Raw genomic sequence first — 27,703 nt, forward strand, 5'->3', positions numbered from 1 at the left:
CTCCCAGCTTCTTGTGCACCTTCAGCCTTCTCAGTCGGTAGAACATGGGAAGCTGAAAAGTCCTTGGCTAGTGTAAGCATTACCTAGCAACAACTAAAACATCGGTGCGTTATCAACTTTGTTCTCATCCTAAATCCAAAACACTGTACCAGCTACTAGAAAAGAAATTAACTCTATCCCTGCCGAAACCAGGACACAAGGTTGTCAGCTATTTGGTTACCTTGGCCCAAACCCAAATCCCACTGATGGCTGCGTATGTGCAGGACTGCACACAGAGCAGTTCTCTGTGACACAACTGACCGTAACCTGATAAATAACTTTCCTAAGCGAGGATTGCTAGCTTCCCTGATTAACGCATCTTGAATCCTTGGCACCAGCCCGACAACATATAAAGAATCAGATACCACGTTTAGTGGGAAATTTAACCAATGCTCCAACGCCCATATTACTGCGGTCAGTTCTAGCGTCTGCAAGGTGTCTCCCTCCTGTCCCATGAGAGACTGACGGTGCCATTTATCAGCCTCATACCATACACAGACAGCTCTCTTGGACCTCTTTCCGGCATTGGTGTATGCTGTAATACCTCCCGGAATTGGCCCTTCTATGACCTTAGGTTTCTCCAGCCATTGATTTTGTTTTATTAACTGCCATAATTTCCCCTGAGGTTGTTGAGAATGCACGATTCCCGCATACCCTAGTAACGCCTCTTGGATGGCTAAGGAATTACGCATCCACCATTCCAAGTCTGCTGCGTTAACGGGAATGCTGATATCGGCAGGCTCTTCTCCTGTTAGTTCTAGAATCCGTGACCGCCCTTTGCGAATTAATTCGCCCACTGCTTCTGGTCTCGTTTGTATGCTAGTAGGGGGTTGCACTCGTAAAAATATCCACTCCAGAATATAAAAAATTTGTTGATTTGCCAATTGTTGTTTCTGTCTACTTCGTTTGCTAATCTGGTCACTTGTAGTTGTATCTATTGTGGTCGTGTCAATGGCATCCGTATCTGTGAACGACTCCCTTGTTGCCCTGTCTTTGTTGTGCCATTGACAAACGACCGCAAACGGTGACTCGGTCAGATTGCAAACCAAAAGTGAAATTTGAAGGTTGAGGATCCGTCGGGTCGTCCAAGCTACAGAAAGTTTGTCCACTATGTTTTGCAACACAGTATAATGTTTAGGTGTTAGCAAAATCTTTTCTGCAGGGTGCGACCCTCGGAGCAGTTCAGTTAGTGGTCTGATATCTTCACTAGTAATTCCAGCACAGTTACGGACCCATTGAATATCTCCCAAAAGGGTTTGTATATCTGTTAATGTTTTTAACGGGGTTTTTAATGTAAGTTTCTGAGGCCGGATTTTTGATGTTTCTATGGTCCAGCCTAAATATTTCCACGGTGTAGACTGTTGAATTTTTTCTGGTGCTACTACGAGCCCCTTTTCTGCCAACAGTATAGTCAGCAATTGGATATCTTTCGCTGTAAAAGGTTGTTGTTGACAACACAAAATATCATCCATATAATGATAAATAATGGTATTAGCCCACTCCTGTCTCACTGGCTGTAGCTCTTTGGCTACATAAAGTTGGCATAATGTAGGTGAATTTTTCATTCCCTGCGGCAAAACTACCCACTCATATCGGTCAGCAGGGTTTGCCTTGTTTATGGACGGAACTGAAAAGGCAAAGCGCTGAGTATCTTGAGAGTGTAAAGGGATAGTAAAAAAACAGTCTTTAAGATCAATTATCAATATGTGCCACCCAGCTGGTAACATGGTTGGCGATGGCATTCCAGGTTGTAATGTTCCCATAGGTAACATTTGAGCATTAATTTTCCTGAGGTCATGTAATAACCTCCATTTGCCTGATTTTTTTGGAATTACAAAAATAGGGGTATTCCACGGGCTAACAGAAGGCTTAATATGTCCTTGGGCCAATTGTTCAGCAACTAATTGTTTTGTGATTTGCAATCGCTCTTCGGTCATGGGCCACTGGTCAACCCAGATAGGATCATTAGAGATCCATGTCAGTGGGGGGTTGTGCGATTGCTCCCCAGTGCCCATAACTAAAAAGGCTTAGTTGTCAAGACGGCCCCTATCTGGCTTAGTACGTCTCGCCCAATTAAGGCTTCAAGACCGTTGGGAAGGGACAAAACGTGTACCCGATTATTTACCTGCTGTCCCTCTGGGAAGGTTATTTGTATCGGCTCACGGCTAACGTAGGTAGTTGATTGACCCCCTACTCCAGCAACAGCAGTTCCTGCTGGTTCTAGTCTCCACTGCGGGGGCCAAAGTGAATAGCTTATGATGGTGATATTTGCCCCCGTATCCATCATTGCGTTCAACCATACAGTGAGGCCCTGTTGCTGGAGGCTGACTTTTATCATTGGTCTGTGGTTTAATTTGGCCGAAAAACACACTGCTGTTCCAGTGGAGCCAAAGCTTCCACTGCCTCGCTTCCTCTCACTTGGCAGGGAATAGGTCACTGGGCTCTTAAAAGCAAGAATTTGAGCAATCCGACTTCCCTTGGGCACAAAAAGCGGTGGGTTCAACGTGTAAGCCATTATATAGATTGTCCCTTCATAATCAGCATCAATAACTCCTGGAATAATGATTAGTCCTTTTACTCCAGCAGAGGAGCGTCCCAATAAGAGCCCCCCTATCTTTTGGTCTTCAGATATCAATGGCCCATTAGCGTTGCTGGGGATTTTGCAAACTTCAGAATTAGTTAGCATGACCTCTACTGCTGTTTCCAGGTCAACCCCCAGGCTCCCTGCGGTTGCTGGGATGTGGTTGTCGAGAAACCTCTCTGGTTCACACTTGGAGAGTGCATTTGTTTCTGCACGCGCCCTCTCTTCGCGCTCCCCTTCAGGTTTCCTGAACAGGCCTTTTGAGCATGAGTACCTTTTTGACACCTGTCACACCAAACTATCGCTCTACAGTTCCGGCGGCCATGCCCCCTCTCCCCACAACGATAACAGTTCCCTTTAAAAATCTGTGAGGTCTCAGATGATCGCTGCACAGCGGCCGCCAACGGTTGCACCACTTCCCTAATGGTAGTCTGCAATGTAGCAGCCATTACTTCATTCTGTTTTCGAATTTGAGCACGCTCCATTCGCAGGAGCATATCTTCTATTCCTGCGCTTTTTGGCAGGGTGGCTAATATATTTTTTGTGGCATTGTTAGCGTTATCGAAAGCTAAAATTCGAAACATTTGCTGTTTGTTATCCTCCCCCAAATCTGGATGATCACGTATCGCCCCCCACAAGCGATCGATAAAATGACTATACGTTTCAGTAGCACCTTGCTGTACAGAACTAAAGGATGGAGCGGACGAACCGGGCAAGGCTAAAAAGGCGTCTAGTGCCAGTTTGGCAGACAACTGCAACAAAACAGGAGGAAAAGTTAACTGAGCATTAATATCATTAAACCTTCCCGTCCCCGTTATCATTTCCGCGGTAATCCCATAAAGAGGATCCCCCTGCGTTTGATGCTGTGCCGCAGCGCCCGCCGCCCTCCGTGACCACTCCGACCCCCATAACAAATACTGCGTAGGTGACAATAAAAGCCGCATAAGGTTTTGGCAGTCAGCAGGGCACATGAAATCCGCCGAAAAAATCCAGATTACAATTTGACATGAAGCTTCTGATTTTATCCCATACTGGGACACAGTGTTTTTTGCTTGCTGTAGGATTTTCCAATCATGAGGCGCCCACTTATTGCCGTTATTCTCTTGCAACACAGGAAAAGCACTCACCCCCAAGCTGGATACTGCTTGCCACTGCCCGTCCAGCATAGCGTCTCTAGCCACTTCGCTCCAGCGTCTGGGCTGAACCGTCGCTGGTGGCCCAGGGAGGCAAGGGGGTAGGGATTCCCCTGACGCCCCGGACAGGTGTTCTATTCCTCCCCTCTGGGCTGTAATTGCCAAGTCCTGTAACTGTTGCACCACCTTCTTCAGGAGCTCATTAGTCTCAGCCATACTCTGTGCTTTGCTGTCACCCTGTGGCGGAGTAGACACACCTGAAGAGACTTCTAGAGGTGGGGCTGTTGGCCAGGGAGGGGTTAACAGAACCAGCCGCTCCTCCTCCCCGGGTCGTTGCTCTTCCTCGACCGTCTCAGGTGAAAGAGGGGCCCCGTTACCGCTAGTTTCTGCATCTTTGCAGTCCGTAAGTGGAGAGTAGGTCTCATGCGGTTCAGAAGCGCCATCGCGCCCTAGAATGCTATACTTGACTTCCAAGGCAGTTTTTTTGGGGGTACCCGACATACCTCGGACCGCAGACAGCCCAAAGAATCGAGACAGTCCAGATGCTGTATTCTTTGGTTTATCAGGCAAGGGTTCTGGGGCTAGCATTTGAGTGGCTGCACAAGCCACCTCTCTTTCAGCTTTCATGGCTTTTAAAGTCTCTAACACAGACCTCCACAGTTCTTGTACTGCTTTAATCTCCTTCTTTGACTTTTCATCCCCCGTGATAGTCTGCTCCCCCATAGTATTGCCAAGCTCTCGCCACTCAAGGTCGGAAAAAATAGTGTGATTGTCCTTAAAATGTCCCCAACGTTGTCCTAATTTAATCAACGTACATAATTGCTTTACTGTTGTCTCAATCCCTCTCTTTGAGAGGATGCTTGCGAGCAACGCTGCTGCCGCCTCTATTTCCATGATAGCGGTCGCTCACTGGGAGGCAGTTGATCAGGCTGCTCCGTTATCTTATCCCCCTCCGATCATTGGGATAGTACAACTCCCAGCCGCTATTCTCCCGCTCCCCTTCTCTCGCTGCTCTTACCGCAGTCTCGAAGAGGCGTGCCGAACCGTCCTCTGCTACCAGATGTCGGAGTTTCCCCTTGTTCAGTGTCGACGACGGAGCGGGAGTTGCGATTCCGGAGTAATGACAGATCCCAATATGAGTATGGTCATCCGCCTTTATTCATGCATATAACAGGGTTTATATAGTTATCTACTATAGGCACGCGCTTCATAACAACCTATGGTTGGTTAATTACAGCTGTACACGCGCTCAATTATAAGCTATGATTGGGTTAAAGTTATTGTCCACGCGCTTATTGCTTCTACTCGATTGGCGGTTGGCAGCAGGACATGTTAGCCCCTTACTTCACCTCCTTATAGATACAGTTTCGTTACAGTTGTTTACCCGGCCCATTGTCCTTTGTTCTGTCCGGGGAAGTCCCGGTGGTCATCCTGCTGTGTCAGCATGTCTTAGTTACTTTTTGATACATGGGTTGCTCAGCGATACCAGATCGTGGCCTTGCTGAATCAGCCATTCCTCCACAGGTAGCCTGTTCCCTGGAGGGCCATAAAAGTGCCACAACATGCAATATTACTCTCATCTGGTTGGGGAGGGTGGGTTTGAGGGGTGAGGCAGGGGCTGATTTTTTTGTTTTTTAGTTCTCATCCTCTCTTATGAAATTTTGTCAATGAGCACAGCTGAAAGGCTTGTAGTGCCTACAGACACTATTATGACCAAGAAATTCCATGTTTTCCATCCTCTGAAAGCCTTACAATTAAGTTTTCTAGCATAAACAATGCCTAGCAAAAGTAAAAATTTTAGCAGCTCCACAAACAAGTAGAAATGGAAACTACATTCTGAAAATATAATCACTTTCATCTTTCAAACTAAGCTCCAAAATCAATAGTTCAGTGTTAAAAAATAGAATCATAGGATCATTTAGGTTGGAAAAGAGCCTTAAGATCATCAAGTCCAACTGTAAAACTAACACTGCCAAGTTCACCACTAAACCATGTCCCTAGGCACCACATCTACATGTCTTTTAAATACCTCCAAGGATGGTGACTCAGCCACTTCCCTGAGCAGCCTCTTCCAGTGCTTGACAACCCTTTCGGTGAAGAGATTTTTCCTAATATCCACTCTAAACCTCCCCTGGCACAACTTGAGGCCGTTTCCTCTTGTCCTATCACTTGTTACTTGGGAAAAGAGACCGACACTCACCTCGCTACAACCTCCTTTCAGGTAGTTGTAGAGAGCGGTAAGGTCTCCCTTCAGCCTCTTTTTCTCCAGGCTAAACAACCCCAGTTCCCTCAGCCGCTCCTCAGAAGGCTTGTTCTCCAGACCCTTCACAAATACAGGTTGGAAGAGATCTTTTAAGATCAATGTCCATGTGACTATGCTCTTCTGCAGTTAAACATGATACAGTAATGACAGCAAGCATATTGCATACCTGCCTTGCCCCCTTACAGCCTTCAGATACTGGGATAGCAGTTTTGTGTCTGGCTTGAGGACTTGGTTAACACTTGACTGCATCTTTTTTTTGGGAGGGGCATACACTTATCTGGACATAGTGGTGGCTGACCCAAAGTAAACACCTGGATGAGCTTGTATGAGCGCAGGAGGAGGTTGTTCCCTGTCCCTTGCACACAAGCTCTATGCCTTCCTCTGTAGCAAAAGGCAGTTCAAAAGATGAATTAGGTCTATCCTACTAACTGGGTTCAAATACAGAAGTGTGGGGGAGAGAAAACCCCGAGCTGTGACATTCAGATATGCCACCACATTCCCAAAGTAAAACAAAAGCAGGTTCACTGAAACCTAAAGAAATAGAGTAAAAGACTCCTAATTCTGGAGTAATTCTTTGCACCAACATACACCATCGGCCTTGTGTTAATAGCCTTCCAATGTTACTACAGAAACTGTGTCTAAGGGGAACATCTGACAAGTACCAGAACATTGTCTCAACCCTCATCCATTTTTCCTGGAGTCCCACCTGGTGGAATGGGTTTTTGTTGTTGTTATTCAGGATTATTATTTTTTTTTTTTTTTGCCAAGCCTTCTTCACAAATTCTTTCTGCTTTTTGATCCTGCTTATGCTTTTTGGAGAAAGCCTCTGTCAACAAAAGGAGTGTTTTTCAGGAAGATCCCCTGTGAGAATGAAATGAAAAAAAAGTTCAGAAATGCATCTTTGTGACAACTGAAGGAAGAAATGACATGCAGATGTGCTCAAATCTCTGATAAGATCATCTGTGATAAGGCAGCAACTTTGATTTCTTCTACACATTTCCTTTGAGATTTTGGGCAATTTCCAACGCTAAGCCTTGGCTTGCACAAACATCTCTACCTGGCTTTTCTCATCACATTAAAATGACTTGGTTCCTTGAATTATACCAGTCCCTTTGTTGCTTACCAATAAAGGCAGAATCTGTTCAGAACACTAAGGGATTTTCCTAGTTTTGACTCCTTTTTGCATAAACTCATGGAACAGATAAGCAGTTTGCAATTTACATTGGGGCACGGAGTAGAGTGGGAAAGCGTCCCTCAGTTGTCTCCTGCAATTTCTAGTGTTGCAATTAGAACAGAGATGTTGTTCTGTTACTTGAGATGTAACAGAATGGATAACTAGGGACACAAGAAGTGCTTTCTACTACCCAGTGCCTTACACTGTATCCTTGGCAGTCATCACTTTCCCCTTAGGACAGAAGGAAAACTTGCCAAACTTTCTTAGAAGTCTGCTCTCACATGACATTACTGTAATGTTTCTTTTCTGGTTCTTTCACCTTCCTTTTATAGGGAAACCTTACAGATGCTTCTGCAGGTTCTTCTCCACCTGGTAGTTCATGCTTAAAACTGGGAAGAAGGCAGCACCACTTTGAAGAAAAGGCATCGCTTTCCCTTTGCAGCTTGCATTAAGCATTTGGTTAGAGAGAGATTTCAGAGCTTCCATGCAGGCCACTATTTTCCAGGCAGGCTATACCACATCCAGGGGGATCCTGTTAGGAAGCTGAATGATACAATGAAAAACTGCAGTGCCTGGAAGAGCAGAAGAGTCCTCATCAGTCTGTGCCAGTGATTCACTATCCCTCTTCTCAGAAAGGTTGTTCTAACGTCAGTCCTGCTGGCTGCCATTTGAGATCGTCTCTTATCTCTTCCTCACAGTGTTCATGGAGAACAAATAAGACTGTTTTGCTCCAATTTGCCAAGGTCATTTTCAGATCTGGTCTTGCCCTTCAGCTCACTTGCGGAACTTCTCCAGTCAATGTGAGGCCATCTGCAGAGAGTCAAACCCATCTCCTAGACCAGCAAGGTCCTTAGCAGTCTCAGCCCAAGGACAGTTCTGCAAAACCCCTTAGGCATGCGCTTCCATTTCAGGGAAAATAATCTCTCCTCCTTGTTAGCCATGGCATGGATATGTCCGAAGTGCAGGACCTATATGCATCTCATCTCTGAGCCACTTCTAAGAGACAATTTTCCTGTGTACTACAGCACACTGGAAATATTAGAAACTTATATCCACTATTTATTTATGCATTCATTTATTTGTTATTTATTACAATCGTAACCAAACAAAAGAGAGTGAACAAGTGAAACTTCATGGAAAACATTGCCTAAATTCCTTTCTATGTTAAATGAGGGTTAGGAGTGTAAAGTACAGTCAGTATTGTTTCTCAGAATACACTTAATATTCACATGAAGACACACATGTTCCCAAACAAGTAAGACTTTGATGGAGTTAAGCAAGAAGTGCTCATCTGAAATCTTTGTTCCTGAGGAAATTCAGGAATAGACAAGCCACAGCAAGATGGTGCTACCAAGCAACCAAGAGCTGAGAACCTGCTTCCTTTGTTAACTAAGAGATACAGTAGTAAATGTAATAACTTTGGAAGCACAGTGACGCCACCAGAAGCATCTGTGCTGCACAAGACACAATTCTCCATTTTTGGTGGAAAATGAACCAAGGTTCTATGACAGAATTGCAAGGAAATTGTCTTGTTGTCCAGAAAGGCAACGAACCTTTCTACTATGTAAAGTGGGAGCTGCCTTTCAGAAAACCTCTTAACCAAGTGTGCTTTCATTAACATTAATGGCTTTGCCATTAATGGCTTTGCCACTAGCATGTCACTAGCTCCTATAAATTTTTCCCACAGTGGATAGAAAAAACTATGTGATTCCTTAATTAAGGATTTGTATCAAAATAAATGGATTCTACCATGTAAGTAACTTTTAGTCTCAAAAGCAGGGCTGGAAAGATTAATCCAAACTTGCTCACGATCTGATACTCTTTGATTATAACTACTGAACTGAATTTTTAGAAACTTTCTAAAAAGCACATATTTGGAATGCAATGAATCTTTATGTAGAAACTTTGTTGGAGAAGTTTTCTAATCATAGAGGTATCTCAGGGGATATTATTACGTATAGTAAGGTGATTGCATGGTTGCTGTCATGTAGCTTCCTCCTTTCAGGAGGCCTTGAAACAAGTCAGGAGCAGCAGGGGACAGGGCTGAGCATAGGCTTACCTATGACACAGCTCAGGCAAGTGTGTGTGTGTGGCAGGGAGAAGTCCAGGCCTGAGCTTATTTGGAGCTGGTAGACCTATGGACAGAAGGATGCACAGGTGGAGATCCCAGATGGCACTGATGAGGAAAATTAGAGCACCACTGTGCCTTCAGGGTCCTGGTGAATATGGCTTCCAAGAGGAACATGTGGATGGTTCCTGTTTAATCTCTGCATCTCTAGAACTAATCTCAACAAATACAAGGAGGAAAACTAACTACTAGCTCATATAGTTCTGTCTATAAAATTGATATTTTTTTCCAGGGTTTTCTTTGTTTTTTTTTAAAATCCTCATACATGACATAAATCAAAATAATCTCTCTCTAGCTTGCCTCTCTCTCTCAACCCCATTTCTGTTTGTATGCAAAAGGAATGAAGGCTTAGGAAATTTGACTTGTTTTGCTGAAATGTCATTTTATAGATTTGAAGACTTCTGCTGATGCACAGATCTAGCAACTAAAGTCTTTACCTCATTGTGAACGTATTCTAGAAAAGTCCATTTCTTGCCTGTGGTGATGGAAAGAGTATGAGGTAGACCTGTTCCCTTTTGGAGGTACAGTTGGACACCAGAGGAGACATCCTAGGACGTATCAGGTGGCAACAGGTATGTACATGTGGGTGACTGAATTGAGCCCTTAGTCAATACATTCAGCCGTGGATAAAGATCACCTCAGCTGACCAAGTGAGGGTCCACTTCTGAGTGAGCTGGTTTACTCTCCAGACTCCACTGACTGTATCAATTAATGCTCTGTGGAGGTTGACTCAGCCAACAGACAAACACCCATGCAGCCTCTCTCTCAATCCCTTCTCCAAGGTGAGAAAGATGGAAGGAAGGGGAGAAGATTCACGGATTGAGGTAAGGACAGTTTAATAGGAAAACCACAAGCTGTGTGTGCAAGCAAAGCAAAATTCTTTTATTGCCTCCCAGCAGCAGGCAGATGTCCAGTCAATGCCTGGAAAACAGAGCATCAGCATGTGTAACAGTTGCTTGGGAACACAAATGCTGTAACCAAAAATGTTTCCCCTTCCTGCTCCATTCCCTGAGCTTTTACTGCTGAGCATGATGTCATGTGGCATGGAAAATCCCTTTGGTCAGTAGGAGGGCTATGGGCCCTCCCAAGCTATTGCCCACCTCCAGCCTACCCTCTGTGTGTGCATGGGGGTGGGGGTGGGAAGAGAGAAAGCCTTGATGCTGTGCAAGTGCAGTTCAGTAAGAGCCAGAATGTTGGTATGTTATTGTGGTGCATGCATGTTGGCTAAGGGCCAAACTCCCACCCAGTTACTCCCTCATTCCCCCTCCTCAACAGCACAAGGGGAGAAAATGGAATGAAAATCTCATGGGTCAAGGTAAAGTCAGGGAGATCACTTACATTAATACTGTCATGGGCAAAACAGGCTACACTTGGGGAAAATTAATTTCATTTACTGCCAATTAAAATAATTGAATTTCAAAACAACTTTTTCCAGGCTCAGCTTCACTCCATTACTCCTGACGCCTCTACCCTACTCTGACCACTGCCCCAAGCAGTGCAGGGGGCGTGGAGGATGGGCAGTTATGGTCAGTACGTAACAGTTCTTCTCTGCTACTTCTTCCTCCTCAGCTTTTCCCCTTCTCCAGTGGGGTCCTTCCCATGGCCTGCAATTCCTTCAGGAGACGTCACGCTGCTCTGGCGTGTGGTCCTCCATGGGATGAAGGGAAATACCTGCTCCCATCCCTCCTTTTCCTCTGACTGCGGTGCTCACAGGGTTGTTTCTCACTCTCTTTTTTCCCCTCCTCCTCTGCCTGTCTGAGGTTTTCTGCTCTTACCTGTGTTTTCCCAGAGGCACCGCCAGCTTGGCTGATGGTCTCAGATGTTCCTTGCCATGGGTCTGTTTTGGAGCTGGCTGGAACTGTCTGTGTCCAGCACGGGGGCAGCACCTGACCTTTTCTCACAGAGGCCACTCCTGCCACCTCACCTACCTCCTTGCCCCTAACCTTGCCGCATAAATCTAATACACAGTTATCAACACTGTTTTAGCCACAAATCCAAAGCACAGCACTGTATGGGCTGAAGAAAGTTAACTCCATCCCAGCCAGACCCAGGACGTCCTCCACTGATTATGTTGCAGAGATGGTCACAGAGTGTTTATTAAATAGTATCAACAATTTATTGGGGTTTTTGCAAAGGGTAACGCTCACAAGGTGACTCAAAATCTCCCAGAAAGGATGCTTGGTCCCTGTCCAGATGGCGATGGGACTCTTTGTTGCAAGAGTCTTTGCACCTATCAGGTGGATAGGATGAGACTCCCCAAAATGTTTTTCTCCTGAATTTTTCTGTCGAGCTGGTCTATGGCCCTCCGACCACTCCAGCACATACATGATCCACTGCTATTTGTCATCTTAGCTGTGCACAAAACATTTCCTATCCTATGTTCAAATGTCTGTACTTTGGGACCATTCCTTCCTCTGTGATTTCCAGGTGTTTTACTGATGTAGAAACCCATCTGTTCTTTGGTAGGAATTGCCGGGAGAAGTCTCTGGGACAGAGAGATTCTCAATCCAGGATGTGAACCAGCACATTGAAATGTATGAATAGAGCCTATCAATTAGTCTAGGTTTAGCACCATGTCCCAGGTCAGGCCATTGTCTCATCTATGCTGAGACTGGCAAGGCAGTTCCTGGACCACCCAGGAAATTAATGACTCAGTAGAATGGGTTTGCTCAAAGATACACCAGAGTTATAACTAAAGGACAAACTTGAAATTCATCCTTCTACCACACAACTACATTTCCTTAGCTCTAGTCGCAACCGAAATAAAAGTCGAGGAAGCAGTGCACACGAAACCACACCAGTGTGTGTTTTGGAATCTCAGTTCAGGGGAATCAAATCATTTGCCCACTGACAGGCATGTAGTGCTGTTGAGATGCTCTTCAGAAACCCATCTGGTCTGCTGGTTCAAAAAGGCACATACCTCGTAGGTTGTACTTACCTGATCAGTAGAGATTACATTTATAGCTTCTGTGTTTGCAATCTGGGCCCGTATTGTCGGCCGGGGCAGAGCTAAATGTATTCATAACTCTCCTCTCACTTCTAGATCATTTTTCCTGCTTCTAGACCAGACAATGAGCCACCTTGAAAGCAGTTCTGAAAATCAGAGAGCTTGGATGTCGATATAAATCCAAACACTTGGCAAGCACAGAAATACTGGAGACACCTATGCTATTCCTCTCCTATAAGGATGTTGGGTTCTTTTGTAGAAATGCTTAAGCCTTAATTAGTCCAAGGAAAGAAATTGCCCTAACAGCCCAGCAGCTAGGGCACTCGCTTACATGACGCTCTCAGGATGTTGGAAGCTTTGTCTCCTTTCCAGGGAAAAAGACTACCTTAGGTTCCGATGAGTAGTTTTCATAAGGCTGATCTTTCGGTTTCACTTAATAATTGACAAGAGCTTGTTCATGCCTTATCAACCCCCCTGTATTTGTTCACAGCAGTTCTCAAAGCCTTCTTTATGTTGTTATTTCTTAAGCTGTAGATGAGGGGATTGACCAGTGGAGTCAGAACTGTGTAGCAGACAGAGAACACTTTGCTGAGGTCTCCCAGTGTGTTTGGTTTTGGTACCAAGTACACAACAATCAGGGTCCCATAGAAAAGTGTCACCACAGTGAGATGGGAAGAACAGGTAGAAAAAGCCTTATGCCTTCCTGTGGAGGATGGGATCCTGAGGACAGTGTTGCTGATGTACACATAAGATATGAGTGTCAAGAGAAATGGAGGTAGTGTCAAAAGGGAGGCCAAGATGAACGTTACAAGCTCAATCCAGTGGGTATCACTGCAGGAGAGCTTTACCACCGGCATGAAGTCACAGAAGAAATGATCAATTTCATTTGGGCCACAGAAAGTTAGCTGTTGCATCAGAGAGGTGACTATGGCACTAGCCAACAACCCATTTGCCCAAGATCCACCTGCTAACTGGAGGCAGCACCTGCCATTCATTATGGCTGTGTAATGCAATGGTTTGCATATCGCAATGTACCGGTCATAAGACATGACAGTCAGGAGACAACATTCTGCACCTGCTAGCCCAGTGAAGAAAAAGTACTGCAGAAAACAACCACTAAGTGAAATAACATATTTGTTTGTTAGGAAACTTGCCAGCATTCTGGGCAGGATGGTGGAAGTGTAACAGGTCTCCAAGAATGACAGATTCCCCAGGAAAAAGAACATGGGATTATGAAGGTGATGATCAGTCACAACCAGCATCATGATCAGGAGGTTCCCTAACACAGTTGTAATGTAGGTCACTAGAAACATCAGGAAGAGGATAAACTGTACTTCTGGGATACTTTGGAAACCGAGGATGATGAATTCCACAACAGCTGTTTCATTCCCCTGCTCTGCTCTTCCCATGACTATAACAGTTATAGTAAAGTCCATGAAAATGTTTTGAGATTTTGAGAAGAGTCTACCAACTTTTAGTGCAGGTATGTTAATTAACACAGAAAAAGGAATCTTCTATACAAAACCCTCCGGAAAGGTTGCAAATAAAAATCCTGGTTTCCCAGGAGGGTATTTATGCCAGCTAACTTAGTGTCTGCGAGGCTAATCTCCATCACCTTCCCCATCAGAGTCAATGTTCACCCATCCCCCTTCCAGAAGTTATCAAGATCACACAAAATACGCGTCTAAAATCAGAAGTACCATACAGAGTTCCATACTTTGAACATAAAGACTTAGCCTGCTTTTAAACTATTATTCAGATGTCAAAAAATAAAATAAAAAAAAAAGAAAGTTGGTTTACAGCCTTCATGTCAGATAAGAAAAATCTGTGGTTGGTACTACACGCTCTCAGTGAACGTTACGGACCTAACTTTCTTTGATGCTTTGTAAAAGCCAAGTTGCAGTGATTGTGCAGAGAGCAGAAGTTCTTCAGTCACAGGTATTTGTTTTGAAGTTCAACCAAAGATTTCATTAAATGCAATGGAAATATATAATTTTCTTGTGCTTTTCAGTTCCATCTCTTGAGATACCATTTTCCTTCAAGAGTCAAATATTGATTTACTCCAGCTTACTGTAACTTTCTGAGCATCAAGCAACCATGTTAGATGGCCAAGTAGCTAGTAACAAAGGTAACAAAGTTATTTCTCCTGTTATCAGCTTGGAAAGACAAGGGTGTTTAATGTTCGGCTTTTATTTTATTTTCTGGTATATAAAGCTATTTTTAAAGATGTTCAGTGGGCAGAGTTAAGTCCTGCTAATTGTCTACTTATATCTTAAACAAAATGCCTTTTCCGTTCAGAGATCCTCAGAGAGATTATCTGTGTTTAGGAAAAGAAAAGAAAATATTAATTTTATTACATAACTTACAATGATTATTTTTTTCAACTTAAGTCTGAAACTATCTGAAAAACTTTAAAAACTTTTTGAAATAGAAGCTTGGTCTACCTGCATGTCATGTTTTTGGTATCTGGACATACACTAGTGACTGGGAACCATAGAATTAGAGCAATTAACAGTCAGAAAGTCATTCTGCCTTCTTGAGGCCTTTTCCATACTCCCAGTGAAACTGTCACTGCCTCCAGGATTAATTTTATCTAACTTAAGACATTGGCAATGTGGATATTTACATCAGAATTAGTATTCAAAACTTCCTTTTATGTTGGACATAGACTGTTAGCAGTGATTGGTCTGACTTAGTTTACATGTCTCTTTCAGGATACAGGTGTCTCTTGCCGTAAAAGTTCAGTGACTCTATTGGCTCAGTCTCCACTAAGTGTAAGAAAGCAAGTAATAACTAGCTCAAAGGTAGATGATTATGTTGCAGAGGTTTGTGGTTAGTCTTCTTCATTCAACCCGTCCAGCAAACTTAAAATTTAGATTACTAGCTAAGGTCCAAAGGAATCAGACAACTCAATTGTGAACATAAAACACTCAAATCTGAGCATAAATTTGGAATTACAATCCCTTGTTTTCTTCTAAGTACAAAAATAATCTGTGATTTAGACTTCTAAGTCAGAGAGGTTGGCCTTAGTCTGCCTGCATAACCAATGGGCAGAAGCAGGTAAGATAAATCCCCCTGTGTTAGATGGGTAGGCAGATGGGTGTCTTCAGATGATCTGAATTAAATCAGTCAGTGTCATGGTTTAACCCCAGCCAGCAACTAAGCCCCACGCAGCCGCTTGCTCACTCCCCCCCCGGTGGGATGGGGGAGAGAATCGGAAGGGTAAAAGTGAGAAAACTCGTGGGTTGAGATAAAGACAGTTTAACAGCTAAAGCAAAAGCCATGCACACAAGCAAAGCAAATCAAGGAATCCATTCACTCCTTCCCATCGGCAGGCAGGTGTTCAGCCATCCCCAGGAAAGCAGGGCTCCATCACGCGTAACGGTGACTTGGGAACACAAACGCCATCACTCCGAACGTCTCCCCTTTCCTTCTTCTTCCCCCCAGCTTTATATGCTGAGCATGACGCCATATGGTGTGGAATATCCCTTCGGTCAGTTGGGGTCCAGCTGTTCTGGCTGTGTCCCCTCCCAGCTCCTTGTGCACCCCGAGCCTGCTCGCTGGTGGGGTGGGGTGAGAAGCAGAAAAGGGCTTGGCTCTGTGTGAGCACTGCTCAGCAGTAACGAAAACATCCCTGTGTTACCAACACTGTTTCCAGCACCAATCCAAAACATAGCCCCATGCTAGCTACTGTGAAGAAATTTAAGTCTATTCTAGCCAAAATCAGCACAGTCAAGTAACTAAGCATAATTGTCTGTGGTCACTGGATGTTTTCGAGTACCAGAGAAATCTACACGTGGCTGACAGATGTGACACAGGCATGCCACAGAAGTCAGTCTTGAGGAAGTCAGTCTTAAGCAGTGCACCTGGATTGCAGACAAATAACTCCTGGACATCCCAAGTGGCCCTAGGTTCCTCTGTTTTAGCCATTCAGCTTCTCCAGGATTGCCTTCTGGAGATCCCTGTCTCATTGATTCCACAGGGAACTGTTGACAGCTCGCTCAGACTTTTACACTTATCTTTTAGATGTCTAAATGGAATGAGATGAGGCTTATCCCAAGGTATTCACAGTAATTTAATTTGACTTTTAAAATTTTAGAGACCCTCATTCTGTTGTACACATGGAAGATTCCTTCGATGTCTGACAGATCACTTAGATGCAGATAGGATTCATTGCACCAAGGTTTTGTATGCTTTTGTATGTTAAAAAAATAAGGGTAGGAGCCAAGACAGATTGTTTTTAAAATACGTATTGTCATATGAGGTACTTGTCTAAGTTCTTATCATAGTCATTGGAGATGTTATCGATCCTATTCTTAGAGTACGGAGAGCAGGTCATTTCCCTAGGATCATTGCTTCTCCTCAGATGCAGCACTTCTGAGTTGACTTTATCAAATTCCACCTGCCATCTTATCAAACTTAGTGACTCAAGCAATCCCGTCTTTCTGGAGGTCTCCACAGCTGAGTTCACCTACTCATTCATCTTCCAGATCATTCAGGAATATTTATGAGTACCTTGAATACAATAAACTTGGACACAGGAGTCCGTGAATTTGTCTAGTGAAGTCTTTCTCATGTGATGAGTGTTCATTTACTGCTGTTTCACATGTTTGATTTTTTATTTTTATTCTTTTTAAATGAAATTAAGGCTCTTTCCTTTTATTATAGGATGGTTTCATTTCTATGAAAAGCTCTGGGGAAATCCAAATAGAATGTAATAACCAGATTTGTTTTATCCACCTGTTTGTTTACAACTTCAAGAAACTCAAGTCTTTAGAAAATCCATATTGATTTTTTCCCAATGTATCATACTTATTTGTGTGGCTCAGGAATGCTCTTCTTCGTTAAGACAGACTTCTTAGTATGTTCTTCACTGGTCTCCCATCAAACAGTTTTTTCAATTAAAAAATGTCATCACAGTTGCTACCCTTCTGTTCCCTATATACTCCTCTGAAGTCTAAGACTATGTAAAGGAAAGAAAGGTGAATCACATTCCTAGTGGCTGCAGATAATGAAACAAGCCAACCAGGAACTGAAAGGCATGCTTACCTTATGACGATTTCAGGATAAGCTTCACTGTTTCCTTCCTCCTCCCCATGTAGTGAGTCACAGACAGAAATGCAATCTCTTCTGACCTGTCTTCTCTTCCCAAATGCTTTATATACACTCCAATTCTCTGTAAAACTACCTGCATGCTTCTGACTGGATGCTCTGGGGCTAACGATGCCTTTTTTGTGTTTTACTCTATTTCTCCCTTGTTCCATCATTTATTCCATACACAAGCAAATAGACTCCCACTTGGCATCTCTCTTAATGAGCATTTCTAGTGATGGTGCAAGTATGTAATGCTTTGACTCTGCTGCTTGGCAATACCAAACCAACAGGAACAATGGAAAAAAATCAAGGCGAGTCTGAAAAAAGGAACAATTAACCTCCAAATGCTTCTTTAGCCATTTTTATGGGCCTAATGGTGTACATCACTAGAAACTTCAGAAGACACTGCCTGAAGCAGAGAAATGTCATCATCCTAATCCATCTTCCAGTGACAGGCTGGATATTGCCTCACTTACTTTTTCTAATTCCGATGCAGATGCATTTGGCTTTCTCTGTAGTCAATGGAGAGAAAACAGGCACCCCCAAAAGATGATCTGTTCCCTAGTTTTAGGTGCCTCTTTTAAATTAAATGAATTTCTTAGGGTGCTGATCTCAATTCACTCACCATAGAGGGAGACTAGATGACTACCTTCGCCAGCTAACTTCTCAACCTCCAGCTAGCGTGAATTTGACTCCCAATGGCTAAATGCAACAAGAAGTGAAACGCACTAAATATAATACCTTTCAGATGGGCAGCAAAAGATAACTTTAAAAAAATCAGTGCAAAGATTTTCATTTTCATTTGAGAAAACCCAGCAAAATCAAATTAAAAACTCAACTAGATTAAAGCGCGTATGCCCGTAACTGCAGACACTTACAGAGCATTTTGGACCCATTCTAAGTATGCCCCAAAACCATGTTGTTGGGACTCAGTTAAAAATAAGACACCAGCATTTTGCCACCTAAATATAGGTGTCTGCGTGTAAATGCAAGGTGGGATCAAGACGCCAAAACACAGACATCTAACATCCTTTTAGATGTCCTTAGATACCAGAGACAACCTTGCAGGCACGCAGACATAGCATAGAACCTATTGGAGACTTGTGCATTTTTAGAATGGCAGCTGGACATCAGACAGGATGCTGTAAGTCATCTCAGTCCGTATCGATCTACCTAAACTGCCACTAGAGTCAGAGGTATACACCTTGATTCAGTTGCCCACACCGGGGTGTCACGTCATTTGGGATGCTTTAAGCACCCTACCTGGCCAATACAGGTGATGGAGTCTAGAGAGCAACTCAGTGCCTGAGGGTGTCCAAAACATGGATGCTTCCTTTCTGGACATCAGTAGGCCAGACAGGATACACTAGAAGAGATCAAGTGGTGCTCAGTATGTGTCTGGACAACCGAATCAATCCTGCCTGGTCTCCCAGTGAGGCTACTGAAAAGAAACAGGTCTACCATGTATCCTCTGCCAAATCTTCCCCCAGGTGGAGGCAGCAGATGCCCCGGCATTTCCCAGTTGATAATAAAAGTCATATAAAAGCACCCACCCATTACAGAAGTTAAGGTTCCCTGTTCACATCTAAGTACATATATAGATGCTTAAACTTAGGTCTCAGCCACAGGCTAAGTGATCTTTTTTTTTTCTTTTTTTCTGAAAATCCATTTGAATTTCCCTATTTTTTTAAGACCTATTTTACTGTGAAAGTACCAAAAGTAGTTATTTCAAATAAAAACTCTCATTCTGAGAGCATCAGAGTACAATTTATAACAATGAGTAAAATATCTTTCATCATTAGCCACCCTCTTACCTTTTTTTCCCCAAAAACTAGGCACCATTTTCAAGTTGAATTCACAGTCACTTTAGTTTTCTTGAAACTCTCATTTTGCCCTTGCCTGTTAACGAGTGCTCCTGCACACACCAGCCATTCCTCCCTCAGGAAACAAAAAATACTTCACCTGCGATAAGGGGTTATTCAGTGTTTACATGTTTCATTTTCATGTGCCTTGGCATAACACACAATAGAGTGCTACAGAGAGCAGCAAGAATGATGTTTCTCCACAAGAGAGGAGACAAGGGTGTCCAAAACACAGGCAGAGGCAGTGACCTCACCAACAGGGTGCAATCCTGCAGCACACATGACAGGCGAGCAGAACAGGGCCAGTGACATTAGCAGGTTCCTTTGAGGGCCAGTGACCATCTGATAAACACAAGGTGACAAGTCAGGTCCAAGGTCAATCCAGGAAGCCTAGAAACAAGTCACGAAGAGCAGGTGACAGGGCTGGGCGCAGGACTACTTACAACACAGCTCACACAAGTGGGAGGGGAGGTAGGGGGAAGAACATCCAGGCCTGAGCTTATGTGGAGCTTCTGGAGATGTGGGCAGAGAATGAAGGTCCCAGATGAGGCTGGTCATGGCGTCCGTGCTCGCTTGAGGCCCTGATAAATTCCAGATTTAAATTTCTGAAGGAGTTCAACTGGCTTAATGTAGGGTAGGATTCAGTCTGAAACCAGATGTTTAAATTTAGGCATCTAAACTCAAAAGGTAAAATACTGTCACAGTATTTGAGGTATAGGTTGTCAATGAATAGAATGTGTGAAGTGGTTTCATTTCAGCTAGAGATCATTTTCCGTACAGCACAGGTCTGACTGAATGCAGGGCTGCTCGTGGGTACCCTGAACCCCCCTTACACAACGCCAAGCCCCTCATGTAATGTCCCTTTCCCAGTTCCTTGCTCCTGCCATGACTCTGTGTTCAAATTACCACAAGTGGAAAATGTAAAGAAGGCCTAAATCTAGAAATGGCCATCTCATCTCCTCTTACCATGGACTGTGTCACAAGCGTATATAGGATATACAGTTCTTTTCTAATGTATCGTTTAAGGATTTGTCTTCAATAAATACGTCCCAGGGAGTAAGTGCAGGGAGAGTGAGAACTGTGTAAACCACATGGGAAAACCTCTGCAGAGAAATTAAAGAGAATCTGAACTGGCCACAAAGAAAGAGCCTAAGCATTTGAAATATAATTTTTCCTTTACTTCACCAGGGGAACAACATCATGCCTCAGTCTGCTCAAAGGGTTGAGAAGCAGGAGAGCAGTGTATTTAGAACAATATCACCAATGAAACATATGAAAATGCTTTTATAGGGAGCTGTAGCCATTTCTGTTTAGCTTTATATATCTAAAAGCTATATATAAATACATAGCCATATATAATATACCATATATACCAGTAGAGAGGCTGAAGATGTGTTCCCAGCAGGCGCACACACAAACGCACCCATGTATACTACATATACACAAATATATATATGCATATTCATGGTCAGCCACACAGATCACAGACAGACACTCAGAGCACTCACACAAACACAGAGAACATCAACAGCCTCATCCTGCTCCCCTCTCTGGCTGGACAGAACGGAAGTGCACTGGTGAGAATCTATAGTTATGTACAAGGTGGATCCCTCCAGCAGCTGGGCTCAGACACTCAGTCTGCCCAGTAGCTGAGCCCTGGATCCCAGTCTCCCCAGTCGCTGGCATCTGAACATATGAGCCCCCGAGGCCACAGCCCTACTCCAGTTGCTGGTACAGACTGTTGCAAACACACACAGATCTGGCCAGGACTCTCCAGGTCCCAATAGCTGACCCTGCTGTGCTCTCAGCCCTATAGACCCACAGGCACTCTCACATTCAGAGCCCACCAGGATTCCTCTGGCCCCGTAGCTACCCCCCCCTGTGCTCTTGCCCCTGTAGACACACAGGTGCTCTCATACCAAGAGCTGCCCTTAGAGATCTTCTCACCCCCTTCCTCCCAGGCCACTTAATCTACTCACCAGCTCATCCGGGTTGATTTTCCCTGGCTATCACACGCTCACTTGCACACCCGCACTCACTCCAGTCACTGAACCATGGACACATGGACCTTCTGACCCATGGTCTGGCACCAGGTGCTGCACTCACACCCCCATACATACACGTGCACACTGAGTAGGAAGCTCTCACCCAGAACAGAATCAGAAAGGATTTTTATAAGAAGACAGGATAGACTGTGCTGATCAGGGCAGGACAGGGCCAGACAAGTACACTGACAAGCCAACTGTTTACACGTGACTGTCCCTTTTTTATCCCCTTCCCCCTCTATTTTCCCACTGTTGGTCCTCCCCAAATCACCTAGGTCCCTCCCTTGTCCCACCTTTGGTTCCTCCCCTATATATCCCATAATAAGTCCTGTATGATCCTAAACTGCTTTTCCCCTGCATCCCATAATGTGTCCCAGCCCTAGGCAGCAATGCTCCTCAGTCCCAAAGGTGATCTGGAAAGCTGCTCCCGATGACTCACGGTGATGGCTGTCATACCTGGACACTGGGGCTGATGGCTTTGCTGGGACAGCCCTGGGAGGGGCCTGGACATTGCACTCCTTCCTCAGGAGTCCTTGATTTGGGTTCCCACTGCCACCGTGCATACCTGTACTCCTCTGGGTTTGTGTAAATCGGCCTTTGATGGGTTGATGGCCCCTGTGATGGACCTGGGCACAGTCCAGCAGGCTACCATTTGGGCTCCTTTCCTGCCGTTGTCTCTCAGCTCCTTTGTGGGTGCACAGAGGAGCTTTATCATATAGCCTAACACAAAAGGTAACAGTGTATCACCATCACCCCACGGTTTCTACTCAACAACACTCTTAAGTCTTCCCATGCCTATATCAATGTATGCAACATGTACTTTTCATATCACAATGTTAAAATACTATTGTGAATGAGTACCGCACACATTATGACTGAGTACCACACAGTCCTCATAGTGTTTCTTGCATTTTATGCTGTAAAAATACTAAAGAAATGAACCATGGAGGCCCTGACATTAATGACTTGTATAATCCTCTGTAGGCAGTATTTGCTCTGAAAGGTGTGGATGCCGGTCAGTTGCAGCACTCGGCTGTTGGACCAGTCAATGGTCTCTAGGCTGGGTGCTTTTCAGAAAGTGCATCTAGCCAAGCATAATTTATTATACATTTTCATATATGGATACATACCAATACATACACCAGTATATAAAAATACATATGTGTATGTATGTACGTGTATAAATCTACATACATATGTATGTATCTCTCTCTCTCTATACCTATGTGTATGAATCACCTCTTTGTACCTTGAAGTTGGTCTGCACTTTCTTCATGATAGAAATGCATTTCTGATTGCTTTCCCATTGCCAAAGAAATCGGAAAGCAAAAAATTCTGAGTTTGTGAACTTCATCTGTTAGATATTTAAATCTAATCCAGTCACTCTGGATGGATTAGTGTAACCAGAAATGAAGAACTCTGATAGCTATGTTAGTCTTCTTTCTGAAGTCAATGACGAGAAATAGATACTCCTAAAGAATGAGTCCTCTGTTTGTCTTTGACAGGTAACTTACAGCAGGACTGCCCTCCAGAAGTGACTGTTTCTTCCCATTATCCATAATCATAGAATCATTCTTTGATTGATTTAGACTTGAAGGTCAAATTTTAGGCAGTTAAAATTCAGTAGGAGTTGACCTTGTGGAGATGACGTTTCCCAGCTAACACCTGCAAATGATGGGAAAGCAAAGCAGATGAGAATCCCAAAACAGGATGTATATGATTGCGTTTCTTTTTTTCTTTCCTTCTTTTTTATTTCAGAGTAGCAAAAATATTACAAAGGAAATAATAGTGATTTTTTTTGTTGTTGTTTCTTAAAACCTGGAAAATCTGGAAATTTATGAAGAGGGTGAATGAATAAAAACATACTGGACTTATGCATAGGCAGACAAACTTTTGCAAGATTTGGGATGTTTATTCAGCTGTCATTTAATTGAAGACAATATTAATCGTGTTTAACTTTACAGATTGTCTGAAACTTCTGAAATTGCTACTGGAAAAATGATAATGTTGTGAGTCTTTCTGATAACATCTTTCTGCCAAAAGCTCTCCACAGTGCTTCCCTTATGTCACTGTTCCTGAGGCTGTAGATGACGGGATTGAGCATTGGTGTAATGGCTGCGTAGGAAAGAGACACAAGCTTTTTGTTATTTGGTGAGAGGCTTGACTTGGGATGTAAATGAATTAAGCAGGTTGTACAGTAAAAGAGAGTAACAACCACGAGATGAGCAGCACATGTGGAGAAGACGCTTTGCCTGCTTTCAGCCATGGGCATCTGCACAAAGGTATAGATTGTGCTGCTATGAGTATAGAGGCGCTATGCTGGACCTCGTTCTCACCAACAAGGAGGGACTGGTGTGGAATGTGAAGCTCAAGGGCAGCCTGGGCTGCAGTGACCATGAAATGGTGGAGTTTGAGATCCTTAGGGCACCGAGGAGGACGCACAGCAAGCTCACTACCCTGGACTCCGGGAGAGCAGACTTTGGCCTCTTCAGGGATCTGCTTGGTAGAGTGCCATGGGACAAAGCCCTGGCGGGAAGAGGGGCCCAAGAAAGCTGGGTAATATTCAGGGATCACCTCCTCCAAGCTCAGGAGCGATGCATCCCAACAAAGAGGAAGTCGGGCAAAAACGCCAGGAGGCCTGCATGGATGAACAAGGAGCTCCTGGACACACTCAAAGACAAAAGGAAGCCTACAGAGGGCGGAAGCAAGGACAGGTAGCCTGGGAGGAATACAGAGAAATTGTCCGAGCAGCCAGGGATCAGGTTAGGAAAGGTAAAGCCCTGCTAGAATTAAATCTGGCCAGGGACGTCAAGGGCAACAAGAAAACCTTCTATAGGTATGTCGGGGATAAAAGGAAGACAAGGGAAAATGTGGGCCCTCTCCAGAATGAAATGGGAGACCTGGTTACCCGGGACACGGAGAAGGCGGAGGTACTCAATGACTTTTTTGCCTCAGTCTTCACTGGCAGGTGCTCGAGCCTTACCGCCCAAGCCACAGAAGGCAAAGGCGAGGACTGGGAGAATGAAGAGCCACCCACTGTAGGAGAAGATCAGGTTCGAGACCATCTAAGGCACATGAAGTTGCACAAGTCCGTGGGACCTGAGGAGATCCATCTGCAGGTCCTGAAGGAACTGGTGGATGAAGTTGCTAAGCCACTATCCATCATATTTGAGAAGTCGTGGCAGTCCAGTGACTGGAAAAGGGGAAACATAACTCCCGTTTTTAAAAAGGGAAAAAAGGAAGACCCGGGGAACTACAGGCCAGTCAGTCTCACGTCTGTGCCTGGGAACATCATGGAACAGATCCTCCTGGAAGCTATGCTAAGGCACATGGAGGACAGGGAGGTGATTCGAGACAGCCAGCATGGCTTCACCAAGGGCAAGTCCTGCCTGATTAACCTAGTGGCCTTCTATGATGGAGTGACTGCATCAGTGGACACGGGAAGGGCTACAGATGTCGTCTATCTGGACCTCTGTAAGGTCTTTGACACGGTCCCCCACAACATCCTTCTCTCTAAACTGGAGAGGTATGGATTTGATGGGTGGACTGTCTGGTAAAGGGTGAGGAATTGGTTAGATGGTCGCATCCAGAGGGTAGTGGTCAACGGCTCAATGTCCAGATGGAGATTGGTGACGAGTGGCGTCCCACAGGGGTCTGTATTGGGACGGGTACTGTTTAATATCTTCATCAATGACATAGACAGTGGGATCGAGTGCATCCTCCGCAAGTTTGCAGACGACACCAAGCTGAGTGGTGCGGTCAACACGCCAGAGGGACGGGATGCCATCCAGAGGGACCTGGACAAGCTCGAGAAGTGGGCCTGTGTGAACCTCATGAGGTTTAACAAGGCCAAGTGCAAGGTCCTGCAGCTGGGTCGGGGCAACCCCCGGTATCAATACAGGCTTGGGAATGAAGGGATTGAGAGCAGCCCTGCCGAGAAGGACTTGGGGGTACTGGTGGATGAAAAGCTGGACATGAGCCAGCAATGTGCGCTCGCAGCCCAGACAGCCAGTTGTACCCTGGGCTGCATCCAAAGAAGCGTGTCCAGCAGGTCGAGGGAGGGGATTCTGCCCCTCTACTCTGCTCTGGTGAGACCCCACCTGGAGCACTGCGTCCAGCTCTGGAGCCCACAGTACAAGAAAGACACGGACCTGTTGGAGCGGGTCCAGAGGAGGGCCATGAAAATGATCAGGGGGATGGAACACCTCTCCTATGAAGAAACGCTGAGAGAGTTGGGGTTGTTCAGCCTAGAGAAGAGAAGGCTTCGGGGAGTCCTTATTGCAGCCTATCAGTACTTGAAAGGGGGCTTATAAAAAAGATGGCGGCAAACTTTTTAGCAGGGCCTGTTGCGACAGGACAAGGGGGAATGGCTTATACTAAGGCGGGGTAGATTTAGACTAGATAGAAGGAAGAAATTTTTTATGCTGAGGGTGGTGAAACACTGGACAGGTTGTCCAGAGAGGTGGTGGGTGGATGCCCCATCCCTGGAAACATTCCAGGTCAGGTTGGACGGGGCTCTGAGCAACCTGATTTAGTTGAAGATGTCCCTGCCCACGGCAGGGGGGTTGGACGAGATGACCTTTAGTGGTCCCTTCCAACCCAAACTATTCTATGATTCTCTGATTCTATGATGTAGATGTAGGAGATGACGATTAGGATAAATGGCAGCACCATGATAAGCAGAGTGGCAATGAACACCAGAAGCTCGAATACGTAGGTATCTGAGCACACCAATTTCAGTACAGGTGAGATGTCACAGAAGAAATGGTTGACTTTGTTTGACTTGCAGAAAGGCATGCTGAATAGCCAACCAGCGAGCCCAGCTGCTACAGGGAATCCAGAAAGCCAAGCTGCTGCTGACATTTGCCTACATGTCTTTTTGGTCATGATGATAGCATAGTGTAATGGGTGGCAAACTGCGACATATCGGTCACAAGCCATGATCGCTAACAGGAAACACTCAGACATGATAAAGAGCATGATCAAGTTCAATTGTAAAGCACAAGCTGTGAAAGAAGAGGTATTCCTTTCTGACAACAAATTTATCAGCATTTTTGGCACAATATCTAAGCTATAGCAGATCTCAGTCAAAGACCAATTCTTAAGAAAATAGTACATGGGTGTATGAAGGGCAGGATCAACAGTTGCAATAAGGACAATGAGAATGTTTCCCATCATAGTGACTGTGAAGACCAAGAGAACTACCACAGAGAGTAAGAGCTGGAGTTGGGCAAGATGACTGAAACCCAGCAGGATGAATTGAGTTACTCTTGTGATGTTTCCCAAATTCAGATCTTCCTCATTCTCCATCTGAAGAAAAAATAAATCCAGCAGTTTAACCTATTGTGATGATGTTGCAGGTGAGTATCTTCAGAAATTGACAGTGGAATGATAAAATAAGATGGGCTGGCTGTAGTTCAAATAGCTTTGTAAGCCACCTGAATGGACTTAGGGAAATACCAGCATTTTTCAGTTTGAAGGTCTAGATATTCTTCTACAACCTGACACATAAGCTTATTCAGAAGCGTGCATATTTAAACCACTCACATAAACAATCATTCAGAGATACAGGCACGCAGTTATATGTACACACATGCAACCACACAGAAACACAAGTGTGTTTATGCACCTGGATGCAAAATCCCCACCCTCCCTTCCATCCCCCTCATGCTTACACCTAGCACTGCATTGACACACTCACTCTCAAGATTTACAGAAGCAAATACATGACCCCTTTATGTGCATATCTATAGGAACAACCAAAACTATACTATTGCTCAGCGTGGGCAATAGCTTTCACCTTAAGTAGTCCTAATGAAGATAGCTTGGTTGCAATCTATACAGGATGTGGGCAGAAAATCTCTAACTTGTCTTTCGCTTCCACTTGGCTTTTAGCCCAAAACAACGCCCCATCTTTCATTATGCTGAAGCTGCCAGTGCTGAATAATGTTTTTCAGATAAAGTTCTGAACCTCACAATGAGATCAAAGGATATTTTGAGCTATGAGGTTGAGGAGGAAAGACAGAGAGATGGAGATCTCCACTGCTGGTATCTACAAGACACCCTGATTTAAGCCACATGGTGAGGATATGCTAATCTTTACTGCAAAACTTTTTTTTATTTTTTTTTGGGGGGGGGCAATATTTTATTAGCATCAAAATAACGATTCCTTTTTTTAATTTCCACTGCCATTAAACTTGACTGGATTTTGGTTGGGGTTTTTTTACTTATTTTTAAAAGAAGAAAGAAAAGGCTTTTCAGTTGCTTGGAAATGGTTTCAAATGTCTTTTTACCCTTTTTTTTCTTTCTCATAAGTTGTATGAGAGAAGGGGAAAAAATAAAACTAAGTATTTTTTTCTTTGCATAAGACAGTTGAAAATGAAAGATGTTTTCATGTTTTAAAACAGAATGTTTTCATAAAGAAGGAAACTAAGAAA

At 44.3% G+C, this 27,703-nt stretch overlaps 2 protein-coding genes and 1 pseudogene across 2 annotated transcripts; all 3 read right to left on the reverse strand.

The window, feature by feature from the left end:
* The window catches only part of LOC143169233 (von Willebrand factor A domain-containing protein 5A-like), a 106,102-nt pseudogene that overhangs the window by 17,867 nt on the left and 60,532 nt on the right, over nt 1–27,703 (reverse strand).
* On the reverse strand, nt 12,721–13,674 carry LOC143169184 (olfactory receptor 6N1-like). Its single transcript, XM_076356461.1, has one exon. The coding sequence runs from the start codon at nt 13,672–13,674 to the stop codon at nt 12,721–12,723; it is 954 nt and encodes a 317-aa protein (XP_076212576.1).
* Nucleotides 23,254–26,576, reverse strand: LOC143169185 (olfactory receptor 10A5-like). Its single transcript, XM_076356462.1, has 2 exons — nt 25,866–26,576; nt 23,254–23,538 (listed from the first exon to the last, which is right to left on the reverse strand). The coding sequence occupies exons 1-2, from the start codon at nt 26,574–26,576 to the stop codon at nt 23,254–23,256; spliced, it is 996 nt and encodes a 331-aa protein (XP_076212577.1).

The sequence above is a fragment of the Aptenodytes patagonicus genome, chromosome 20 (assembly GCF_965638725.1).
Source record: "Aptenodytes patagonicus chromosome 20, bAptPat1.pri.cur, whole genome shotgun sequence".
NCBI lineage: Eukaryota > Metazoa > Chordata > Aves > Sphenisciformes > Spheniscidae > Aptenodytes > Aptenodytes patagonicus.

Coding starts and splice junctions, on each gene's coding strand:
- LOC143169185 (XM_076356462.1), bottom strand. CDS start 26,576: ATGGAGAATGAGGAAGATCTGAATTTGGGAAACATCACAAGAGTAACT. Junction 23,539..25,865: donor AGAATCATAGAATAGTTTGG/GTTGGAAGGGAC, acceptor ACCTTTGTGCAG/ATGCCCATGGCTGAAAGCAG.
- LOC143169184 (XM_076356461.1), bottom strand. CDS start 13,674: ATGGGAAGAGCAGAGCAGGGGAATGAAACAGCTGTTGTGGAATTCATC.